This window comes from Telmatherina bonti, assembly GCF_933228915.1.
Source record: "Telmatherina bonti genome assembly, chromosome: 23".
In the NCBI taxonomy this organism is placed as follows: domain Eukaryota; kingdom Metazoa; phylum Chordata; class Actinopteri; order Atheriniformes; family Telmatherinidae; genus Telmatherina; species Telmatherina bonti.
Window position 1 is genome coordinate 3,407,041 of NC_136632.1, and position 12,546 is coordinate 3,419,586.

General features: G+C 45.6%; 1 protein-coding gene across 1 annotated transcript; it reads left to right on the forward strand.

The window, feature by feature from the left end:
* Positions 1 to 817: 817 nt before the first annotated feature.
* On the forward strand, positions 818 to 12,093 carry pnpla3 (patatin-like phospholipase domain containing 3). Its single transcript, XM_079263021.1, has 9 exons — positions 818 to 1,450; positions 5,313 to 5,545; positions 6,315 to 6,380; positions 7,280 to 7,489; positions 8,598 to 8,658; positions 8,731 to 8,907; positions 8,992 to 9,124; positions 10,600 to 10,707; positions 10,785 to 12,093. The coding sequence occupies exons 1-9, from the start codon at positions 1,264 to 1,266 to the stop codon at positions 11,026 to 11,028; spliced, it is 1,419 nt and encodes a 472-aa protein (XP_079119147.1). The 5' UTR covers positions 818 to 1,263; the 3' UTR covers positions 11,029 to 12,093.
* Positions 12,094 to 12,546: the final 453 nt, after the last annotated feature.

Here is a 12,546-nt window from a genome sequence, read left to right on the forward strand (position 1 = left end):
AAAGTGAGTTATTTAGGAAGAATAAAAGCCTTCCTGGTGATCTCTGGCTCCAGTTCTCATGATGAGAAGAAATCAGTTTCCAGGAAAACATTTCTGCTCTTCATACTGGCCTCATATCAGCAGTGACCCACTTTTCCATAGTTTCACTGTAGACATAACATGTAGACATAAAGTACAGTTTACCTGTTGGAATGATGAAGGGTTTATGTGAAGGAGTGTACTCCGATTACTCTGATGGGTAACTTGTATGTATTTCTATGTACTTAGCTCATCATTGTCACCCAGGCAGCTTCTGACATGGTCTGACGTGATTTGCAGGTCTCTGTGGACCTTAGAAACCACGTGACTGTGATCTGCGAGCTCGTCTCTTTGAAACATCTAACTTTATTTAACTGTGTATAAAACAAACTATTCTGTTCTCTCTGGTTCTCTTGGAACCAGGAGAAAAGTGATACTGTGTTGTTACCCAGCATGAAACTGATTGCGACACTTCTGAACAGGACTGTTTACGCTGGCTCGAGCTTTTCGTAACCAACGTTGCTTTCACTGTGACTCGTAAATCACATACACTCATCAACCCTCAGTCAGGCGGTGTCAGCCTCCCGCGGATCGATATGAAAACCAGATAAGGAAATCATGACTGTAGCAGGACCTTTAAACAATAAAAATACATTTTATAGACTAATATGACACTACACATGAAATTTAACTTCTAAAATAACTGAACTGAAGAAATAACCTTTGGTTTACTTTCTGAGTAGTCATAGTTCCCACAGTCCATGAACGTTTCACAGACATTTTTCTCCATAAACTTTCTGAGTTCTACTTTCCTTCCTTCTGCGGTCCAGATCCAGACCTCCTTCTGCTCCTCAGGGACCGGTCCAGATCCAGATCCAGACCTCCTTCTGCTCCTCAGGGACCGGTCCAGATCCAGATCCAGACCTCCTTCTGCTCCTCAGGGACCGGTCCAGATCCAGATCCAGACCTCCTTCTGCTCCTCAGGGACCGGTCCAGATCCAGATCCAGACCTCCTTCTGCTCCTCAGAGACCGGTCCAGATCCAGACCTCCTTCTGCTCCTCAGAGACTGGTCCAGATCCAGATCCAGACCTCCTTCTGCTCCACAGAGACCGGTCCAGATCCAGACCTCCTTCTGCTCCTCAGAGACTGGTCCAGATCCAGATCCAGACCTCCTTCTGCTCCTCAGGGACCGGTCCAGATCCAGATCTCCAGTTCCAGGCTTGGTCCACCGGTGATGTCCCGTCATGTTTGATCTGAAGGGCGGCTGGAACCTGTCCTTCGCCGGCTGCGGGTTTCTGGGGATCTACCACATCGGAGTAGCGAGCTGCCTGCTGGAGAAGGCTCCGTTCCTCGTCAAAGGGGCCACCAAGCTGTACGGGGCCTCGGCTGGAGCCCTCACCGCCTCGGTGCTCGCCAGCCAGGCTTGTCTGGGTAAAAAAAAAAACACCTTGATTTCATTATTTAATTTAAAAAGCTCATGTTAAGGAGAAAAAGCTGAAAGCAGACTTGAAGACGTGTCCTGCTAGGCTGGTGTGGAGGTTTTAGGTCAGAAACGGCCCCAGCAGGTCAAAGGTAAGCCCCCTGACCTGACCCCCCCTGGTCCAGAATCACAGTGATGCTGGGAGAACACACAAGCTGAAAGGAAATGTTTTTCACCAGCTTCAGACAGAAGTCCCAAAGCAAAAGACTGAAAATGAAAGAAAGAAAAATTTTTTGGGCTGTAAAATGATTCAAATTTGTTATTAGATTCATCACATTTTTACAAATGATTTAATCATTATTAATAACCAATCATGACTTTGCCTGAAATAACCCCGTTTTTAGCATATTGTACCCAAAACAGCAAGCTGGTGTTTCTAAATATTTAATGTTTATTGACCTTCATATGGGTAAATGTAAGATGTCCAAGGGTCAGTGAATGCAGCATGTCATGTACTTCTGTGTGTTATTCTGCATAATCTTAGGCATGTTCTAGATCAGCGGACCCCTACATGTGGTGTGCTGAAATCATGCTTGGTTTTATTCTTTCATTAGCTGCTTCTGACCATAAAAGGTGCATTCTGGCTCGTTTCCTTTGAGAGAACCTAAGTTTAGCTAACTACTAACATATAACTTTTTTTGGGTCAAAATAAGAATCATCTGCACTTCTCAGACGTGTCTCATTATTGATAAGGTGCAAAATCATTTACAGGCTCCCAAAACACTGAGTCCGAGTGAATTAAAACCCCAGATGATAAAAAAAAAACTCAACAGGATATCCTAAAACTCCACTCTGAGGACTTTATATATATCACACTGGTAAACCTCCGTGTGCACTTTGATGGACCCCTTGTGAGTCCAAGAGTCAGCCTGGGAGCTCTGTTATACATCTTAATGTAGATCATCTCAACAGATATGATTAAAACATGTGTCATTAAAGCATCACATCAGTAAAACAACTAATGTGTGTGTTATAACACCGTCATTACATGTGTGTGCAGTGCCAACATGTCGTTCCATCTACGTTCCTTTTGTTCTTGAATCAATCTGTAGAACCAGCCGGCTCATTGCCCCTCTGTATACATGTCCCTGACACGTCATGCTGGACATGTGCACTAAACGGGTTAAAAATGATAACGCAATTAACTACACACACACACACACACACACACACACATACACACACACAAATACATGCTATGTTGTGTAGAGGATGTGAGGAATCTTCCGCTGTTTTAGCAGCATCTTCTGTGGAGTCGTCCCCACCTCAGAACCAGCTCCTTCAGCTTCTGAGTCTGCTGGGAAAAAAGAAGCACTGGTTTGATGGAAACAAAAAGTCCCAGAATCACCAGAAGAAAAAACAAACAGGAAGTCAGTGTGTGTCCAGTTTGAGACCATTTCCAGTTCAAATCAGCTGGGAAGACCAGATTAACTGTAAGACCGAGCTAGTTTTCCAGTGGACTACAATGTCTTTGTCACAACACTTTGCCAGACAGCAGCTTCCTAGTTCAGAATCACTAGGTTTATGGTCTAGGTCACCTTCATAGTCCAGAATCACTAGGTTCATGGTCTAGGTCACCTTCATAGTCCAGAATCACTAGGTTCATGGTCTAGGTCACCTTCATAGTCCAGAATCACTAGGTTCATGGTCTAGGTCACCTTCATAGTCCAGAATCACTAGGTTCATGGTCTAGGTCACCTTCATAGTCCAGAATCACTAGGTTCATGGTCTAGGTCACCTTCAGAGTCCAGAATCACTAGGTTCATGGTCTAGGTCACCTTCAGAGTCCAGAATCACTAGGTTCATGGTCTAGGTCACCTTCAGAGTCCAGAATCACTAGGTTCATGGTCTACGTCACCTTCATAGTCCAGAATCACTAGGTTCATGGTCTAGGTCACCTTCATAGTCCAGAATCACTAGGTTCATGGTCTAGGTCACCTTCATAGTCCAGAATCACTAGGTTCATGGTCTAGGTCACCTTCAGAGTCCAGAATCACTAGGTTCATGGTCTAGGTCACCTTCATAGTCCAGAATCACTAGGTTCATGGTCTAGGTCACCTTCATAGTCCAGAATCACTAGGTTCATGGTCTAGGTCACCTTCATAGTCCAGAATCACTAGGTTCATGGTCTAGGTCACCTTCAGAGTCCAGAATCACTAGGTTCATGGTCTACGTCACCTTCATAGTCCAGAATCACTAGGTTCATGGTCTAGGTCACCTTCATAGTCCAGAATCACTAGGTTCATGGTCTAGGTCACCTTCATAGTCCAGAATCACTAGGTTCATGGTCTAGGTCACCTTCATAGTCCAGAATCACTAGGTTCATGGTCTAGGTCACCTTCATAGTCCAGAATCACTAGGTTCATGGTCTAGGTCACCTTCAGAGTCCAGAATCACTAGGTTCATGGTCTAGGTCACCTTCAGAGTCCAGAATCACTAGGTTCATGGTCTAGGTCACCTTCAGAGTCCAGAATCACTAGGTTCATGGTCTACGTCACCTTCATAGTCCAGAATCACTAGGTTCATGGTCTAGGTCACCTTCATAGTCCAGAATCACTAGGTTCATGGTCTAGGTCACCTTCATAGTCCAGAATCACTAGGTTCATGGTCTAGGTCACCTTCAGAGTCCAGAATCACTAGGTTCATGGTCTAGGTCACCTTCATAGTCCAGAATCACTAGGTTCATGGTCTAGGTCACCTTCATAGTCCAGAATCACTAGGTTCATGGTCTAGGTCACCTTCATAGTCCAGAATCACTAGGTTCATGGTCTAGGTCACCTTCAGAGTCCAGAATCACTAGGTTCATGGTCTAGGTCACCTTCATAGTCCAGAATCACTAGGTTCATGGTCTAGGTCACCTTCATTGTCCAGAATCACTAGGTTCATGGTCTAGGTCACCTTCATAGTCCAGAATCACTAGGTTTATGGTCCAGGTCACCTTCATAGTCCAGAATCACTAGGTTCATGGTCTAGGTCACCTTCATAGTCCAGAATCACTAGGTTTATGGTCTAGGTCACCTTCATTGTCCAGAATCACTAGGTTCATGGTCTAGGTCACCTTCATAGTCCAGAATCACTAGGTTCATGGTCTAGGTCACCTTCATTGTCCAGAATCACTAGGTTCATGGTCTACGTCACCTTCATAGTCCAGAATCACTAGGTTCATGGTCCAGGTCACCTTCATAGTCCAGAATCACTAGGTTCATGGTCTAGGTCACCTTCATAGTCCAGAATCACTAGGTTCATGGTCCAGGTCACCTTCATAGTCCAGAATCACTAGGTTCATGGTCCAGGTCACCTTCATAGTCCAGAATCACTAGGTTCATGGTCTAGGTCACCTTCATAGTCCAGAATCACTAGGTTCATGGTCCAGGTCACCTTCATAGTCCAGAATCACTAGGTTCATGGTCTAGGTCACCTTCATAGTCCAGAATCACTAGGTTTATGGTCCAGGTCACCATCCTAGTAAAAATCATGAGGTTTATGGTTCAGATAATCTTCCCAGTCCCGAATTAATAGGTTTATGGCCTAGGTCACCTTCCTGGTCCAGAACCCGGTTTGTGGTCCAGGTCACCTTCCTGGTCCAGAATCACTAGGTTTATGGTCCGGATCACCTTCCTGGTCCAGAATTACTAGGTTTATGGTCCGGATCACCTTCCTTGTCCAGAATTACTAGGTTTATGGTCCAGGCCGCCTTCCAAGTAAAAAATCACGAGTTTTATGGTTCAGATCGTCTTCCCAGTCCCGAATCACCAGGTTTATATTCCGGTCACCTTCCTGATCCGGGTCTAACTGATCTTTGCCTTTTTCCAGCTAAATGCTGTGGGGATGTTCTGGAGGTGGCGAAGGAAGCCAGGAAGAGGAACCTGGGTCCACTCCACCCAACTTTCAACCTGATGAAGGTGCTGAGGACCGGCTTGGACCGGGACCTTCCCTCCGATGCTCATATCCTGTCCTCAGGAAAGCTGAGCGTGTCCCTGACCCGGGTGTCGGACGGGGAGAACATCCTGGTGTCTGAGTTCAGCTCGAAAGAGGAGCTTATCCAGGTAGGTGCTAGCAGGAGACATGTATAGCTTAACTCTGTTCTTACCACTTAGCAAGGGTCCGGTTGCAGGAGCAGCTGCCTGAACCAGGAAGCCCAGACCTCCCTCCCTCTGGGGGAGTCCAGAGGCATTCCCATTTGAGAGATGTCATCCCTCCAGAGTGTCCTGGGTCTCCTCCTGGTGGGATGTGCCAGGAACACCTCACCAGGCGGCCATCTAGGAGGGGTCCTTACCAGATGCCTGAGCCTCCTCATCTGGGTCCTCTCGAGGAGGAGCAGCAACTCCACTGCGAGTCCCTCTCGTTTCTCTAAGGGAGAGCTCCCACACCTCGCTCTCAGTCGCTACCCACAAGTAACCGGCTGGTGACCAGCTGGAGAGAATGCAGAGCCAGCTAAACACATGTAGACTGGTTGGATGAACTCCCATGCTCCCCCCAGGACCCTGAAGAGGGTCTCGAGCCGGTCCATAGTTCCAGGACTGGGATGAAAACCTCACTGCTGCGTCTCAATCTCACGTCTGTCCAGCGGACCCTCCTCTCCTGGACTCCTGAACAGAGCTTCCAAGTGGCTGAGGAGGTTGATCCTCCTCCTGGAGCACACCATCAGTCCCCAGACTGTCTGCTTCCTCGTCCGGAGACGCAGTACCGAGGTTCTGGAGGTCTTCAGATGTCCTCCTTTACTCTGGTTTAACTGGTTTCTCTCTATATGTCAGTGGTTTAACTGGTTACATTGTGTTTTAGTGGTTTAACTGTGGTTTCTGTTTTTGTCCCCAGGCGCTGATCTGTAGCTCCTTTATTCCCATTTACTGCGGACTGATTCCTCCGTCCTTCAGAGGAGTGGTAGGTGTTTGTTCCCTACTGATGACGTTTAAACCTTGTTTTGCCCGTGGCGTCACGGTGGCGGTGGGGATGTGGACCCAAATGCAGGAGTCGGAAGCCAAGATGCAGGAATCATACGAGAGTTTAATTCCAGTAACAGAAGCCAGGGCAAATAAAAACAAAATGATCCAGCAACTCAAGACAAAAACTGAGGGGTATAAATACACAAAACACAATGAGACACAGGAGAAACTAATCAGAAAATCAAACCAGGTGAAACTAATGGAGAGGAACCTAGAAACCAGAGAACTAATCAAGGAAAACTACAAACCTAAACAGGAAACCAGAACACAAAACACCACATCATGACACGTGGTGACCTCATAATCATGTCTGCTGGATTTATTACACATGTTAAAAAACAAGTCTGAGATAATCAGGGAGTGACTTTTAGTTTGTGTTGACCTCACTGTTGGACGCCATCCAGTAATCAAACTGAACTTTATCTTCTGTTGTCAGTAAAACAACCTGAAACAACTCAGTCCATCAGATAGGATTTCTTTATTATTACATAGCTTTGACTGCTGACATAATTCATAAAAACAGCTGTATGATACAGGTTTATTACAGAGGTTTATAACTGGATTATGGTGTGTTTTTTTAGGTAAATCACTCAGAATTGGTGAGCAGCAGTGTTGTTCTGTTTTATCATCATGATCGGGTTGAACATCGTGAAAGTCCACAGTCTTTCGTAGATCAGCCGCTAACAGCTGAGATCAGAGTTCAGTTTACTCTCAGACTGACTCAGCATGACCTCGACTGAGACACAGTCCACATGGATTCAGTCAGTTTCAGTTTCTCATGACACCACACGATGTTGCTGTGTCTTTACTGTGCTCGTGTCCTTTCTGTGGGTCCAGCGTTACGTAGACGGGGGCATCAGCGATAACCTTCCCCAGTCGGAGCTGAAGAACACCATCACCATCTCGCCTTTCTCTGGGGAATGTGACATCTGTCCTCGGGATAACTCCACCAGCTTCCATGAGCTCCGTCTCACCAACACCAGCATCCAGATCAACATGGGAAACATGTACCGTCTGAGTCGGGCCCTCTTTCCTCCAGAACCAAAGGTTGGTACCAGAATCTGCCGGGTTCTGGAAAACTACAGTCCAAAGAGTGGAACCAACCACTTTCAGACGTGAAGATATAAAATTAATCTCAGTAGCGGGGGTTAACTGTGATGGATTCCTGACCCTTTAGCTATCCGTCCAGGAGGTTGACAATCACGCCACAACATGTAGCGTTTATTCAGAGACTCTTTATGGCAAATAAAGACATGTCAAGTGTCCCTCCCACCTCAAGCCTTTTATTTAGAGTTTCAAACCAAAGCTGGGAGAGAATGCTGCCAAAAATCAAGACTGCAACATCACAGCGGTGTGGACGAAACTCTGAAGCTGAGGGGGAATTTGGGGTTTAAAATTCTGCAACACAAACGGTGGGTTGCAGCCAAAGGTTTCAACATTTCAGAACTAAAGTTTCAAGGTTTCAAATGTTCTTTCAAACCTGCAGATAGCAGTTTTCATCATATTAGAAGGTTTCAGAAGGCTTTTGCAAACTAATGTAGTGGGACTGAAAATGTCGACGTGAAAACAGCAAGGCGGCAGCAGCTCTTCATCCATCTGCTTTTCATCCTCATTCTGGCTTCATCACATCTCTCTGTTTCTGGTATTTTATTCTGAAATCAGATACATTTTCTGTCTTCTGGTAAATAAATCTATTCTGGCATCTATGGGAGGAAAAGACGGGAAATGTGCCGGATTTCATCAGTTCATAACTTGCTTTTAGTGAAAGGAGTAAGAAGCAGAAACATGAGGAAGAAGATTTATTTATTAGAAGAAGAGTAAAATATCAGAGAGAACTGGGCGTTCTGTGGGTTCCAGTTTCAGGTAAAATCCTGCAGGTACGCCTCACCTGTTCTCTCCTCGCCCCGTTCATCTCGCCGACACGTTGCACATGCTGCCATCTTTACTTCTGCTCGCATGAAGCCCAAACTGTCCTCCATGTCCAACCCTGGCTCAGCCAGAAGCACATGAGCTGCTCCGTGTTCTCCGGGACGTTTATAGATGCCCTGAGGAGGACAATCTGCTGCTGCTTCCTGTTTCCAGCTGAACTGTGATTGGTTAATGAGGCAGACCTGGTGATGACCCATCAGGACAAATAAACATGTCCTCTCTCCAGGTCCTGGCTGAAATGTGTCAGAATGGTTATAAAGACGCGCTACGTTTCCTCCAGGAGAACAGTAAGTACTCGGATCATTTCCTCCTCCTTCCCGTACTGCTGGACCTTTCCTAATGATGCTTTGTGATGTCAGACCTGTTGGTGTCAGAGAGCCTGCCCTCCAGCCCCACCCTGCCGGACGTCTCCATCAGCTGCTGCTGCCAGCCTGCTGAGACGACCAGGGAGTGGGTCCTCCGGAGACTCCGGCTGCTGCACGAGAAGCACTGGTGGCTGGATGAGCAGATCAATCTGCCCACCCAGATAAAGAAAGGTCTGACATCGCTCTTCCTGAGACTGAAAGATGTTTTTAGTCACAGAAACGCGTCATGAAGGTGTTCTGTTCTTTCTTCATCAGTGTTCTGTAAAGCCTGCCAAGACAGATCGGGTCTGTACGCCAAGGTGTCGGCCATGTTGCCGCTGAGAGTGGCGTCCTACATGCTGATGCCCTACACGCTTCCTGTACAGTCAGCTTACTCGGTGGCTCAGAGGTGAGCATTGCCTCTCTGCTGTTTGCATGTTAAGATCTGGCCTCATTCTGAACCAGGTCCGACTTCAGAGTCCGGTCCAGAAAGTAAGTTATGCACAAACTGAGTTTTTTCACCCTGAGTTGGGGGAAACTCCACTGCGGAAAGCAAGGGAAGTCTGTGACCATGGTAACTGAGTCCGTCACCGTGGTTACTGACTCCATGAAGTTAAACTCCTCTCTGGCGGTTTATATCCGTTTATAGACGGAACGTTTCTATGATTTCCTGGTACGTCCGTCACACTGGCCCGTTTGTTTGGCTGATAACTCAGCAACTTTGGTGCCAGATTTAGTAAGGCTGCATTCCCATCAGGACAGTGACACGTGGTGAACTCATAACCTGATGGTCCAACCGAGATCGTGTTCATGCTGCACTTTGGTGAAACCAGCCAAACCATCAGAATAATATCTCCCCATTCCCACCAGAGGGGGCGCTGCACTAGTGTTTAGCAGAAGAGAGGACCAGACCGGCGTGAAGAAGAAAACTCTGTTTCCTCCACCTGCCAGTTAAACATGGAGACCAAACTATGGCTGTTTTGGGTTTTTATTGTGTCTTATGCAAGTATCCTGCAGAAATCCACTGCAACAATGGACGCAGTATGAACACCAGACGGGGCAGAGGACCCTTAACGCCATCGCTATGGATTTACCCACAATGCAACGCTACGCCACATGCAGAAAGGGACTTGGTTTGTAGTCCGCTTCCTGGATTCGGTCCGCTTGAAACGGGCCGAGACCTGCGTTTGTAGGCGGACCGAGTCGCTTCTTTGGTCCGGATCAGAATTCGTTTGGTGCGTTCACATTTCCCCAAACGAAGCGACTTTCTGACAAACAGACTCTGATTCGGATCAGAAAGGCTGATGTGAACGTGTCCTTAGTTTTCTAGCAAACCTATTTTAAAGCTAACTTTTAAAACTTTATCACCTAAATGCATGTTTGAGTTTTCCAGCACTCGCTACATTCGGTTTCCATGGTGACAAAAACTATTGGTTTTAGAGAGTTTTTTCTACTTGGAAATTCTAGTGACGTCCCGGGGAGGGACTCAGTGATTGGTCGTCTTCTCCAGGTTGTGCAAGAAGAAAGCCACGCCCACATTCACTACTCAGTATAACTACTCCTAGCAGCTGACCAATCAGACGCAGCCTGCAGGACAGAGGGCGGAGCTTTCTCTGTTGTTTCTGGCAGAGGCTGATCTGAGAGGATCAATACAACATGAATGAAGGGGTTTGTGGAAGATGATTGATTATTTCTTCCCTTCTGGACTTGCAGATTAAAATAAATTAGACTGAAATGTGCGTCAGAGACACTTTAAGAGGTCAGCATGTATCTGTGTGCAGTTCTTCCGTTGTCCTTCCAAAGTAGCTCTCATGGACGGAGTGATTGTTTTGCTCCATGAGGACATCCTGCAGCATCCTGATCAAACTCCTGATCTGCATCCAGGTTTGTGGAGTGGATCCCAGAGGTTCCAGCTGATGTTCGCTGGCTGTTCGGCGTAGCAGGCGACGTTTATCGACATGCCTGGAAGCCCAAACCCGGCACGTCCTCCAGGTACCAGAACTCGGCTGAACTTCACGTCTTCCAGCCATGAGCAGCAGTGGTGAAACTGTTCCTTGTGTCGTTGACAGTGAACCCTGCCTGAGGAAGTGTCTGAGTGTCCCACCGTTACCTTCAGAGAGCGAAGCCCCCCTCCAGAGAGACATCCTGCCGGCTCTGTCCTCCCTGGACCTCCACGGAAACTACTGGGAGACCCAACAATCTACCTCTTCTTCATCCCACCACCATCCTCCTTTCAGCGCTCCCTCCTCCCCACAGCAAGTCTGCTTTTTTGTCAGCTCGCCAGATGAACATTGCGGCGACGTTCAGCAGTAAAATGGTCCAGGACTTGGACAGGACGCGGTTTATGTCAGCTCTGGGAGAGAACTGAGGGTGATGATGGTGATGAAGGCTGAACAGTGACAGAATGAACTCACCGCCTCGCGTCTTTATGTTCAATCTCCTCATGTTTTAGTCTCAATAAGCTTCTGTCACATTAAATTAATCAGCGATCCTGTGAAGATGTGATGGATAAACAACAGCAGGTCAGAACTCGCTCCATGACCAGCTCTGATCCTCTGATGCCCCCATCGTTCAGGGACAAACACAGTTTAGGATTTTCTTTCATAAAGATGATGTTCACCTCCATCCCATCAGGTTTTAGTAGAGACTACTTCATCTTGTTTAAGTCGTTTTAACCGTCTGCAGTAACTCAAAACAGAAAGTTCACCCCTTCTTTTAATTAAACATGTTATTACACATTTCCACCTGCATTTAAGCAAACAGATAGAAGCTTTCTATTGGATAATTCCTGCAGGTTGATCTTCCTCCAGCTGCAGCAAGTCATTTAACCGCAGCTGATGCAACAAGCAGCTTCTCATTTCTCAAACCACGTAGAAAGACACATCCCGTGGTGTTAGTCTGTTTAAGAAGGGTCAAAGCACCGGCATGGAGCAAAGAAGACGCGTCAGGAGATGCAGAAACTACCGAAACTGGGTTCAGATGGAATATAGATAGATAGATAGATAGATAGATAGATAGATAGATAGATAGATAGATAGATAGATAGATAGATAGATAGATAGATAGATAGATGATAGATAGATAGATAGATAGATAGATAGATAGATAGATAGATAGATAGACAGATAGACAGATAGACAGATAGATAGATAGATAGATAGACAGATAGATAGATAGATAGATAGATAGATAGTTGATAGATAGACAGATAGACAGATAGATAGACAGATAGATAGATAGATAGATAGATAGATAGATAGATATAGATAGTTGATAGATAGACAGATAGACAGACAGACAGACAGATAGATAGATAGATAGATAGATAGATAGATAGACAGATAGATAGATAGATAGATAGACAGATAGATAGATAGATAGATAGATAGATAGATAGATAGATAGATAGATAGATAGATAGACAGATAGATAGATAGATAGACAGATAGATAGATAGATAGATAGACAGATAGATAGATAGATAGACAGATAGATAGATAGATAGATAGACAGATAGATAGACAGATAGATAGACAGATAGATAGATAGATAGATAGATAGATAGATAGATAGATAGATAGATAGATAGATAGATAGATAGATAGATAGATAGACAGATAGATAGATAGATAGACAGATAGATAGATAGATAGATAGACAGATAGATAGATAGATAGACAGATAGATAGATAGATAGATAGACAGATAGATAGACAGATAGATAGACAGATAGATAGATAGATAGATAGATAGATAGATAGATAGATAGATAGATAGATAGATAGATAGATAGATAGATAGATAGTCAGGAATGACTGTGGTTCAACTGGA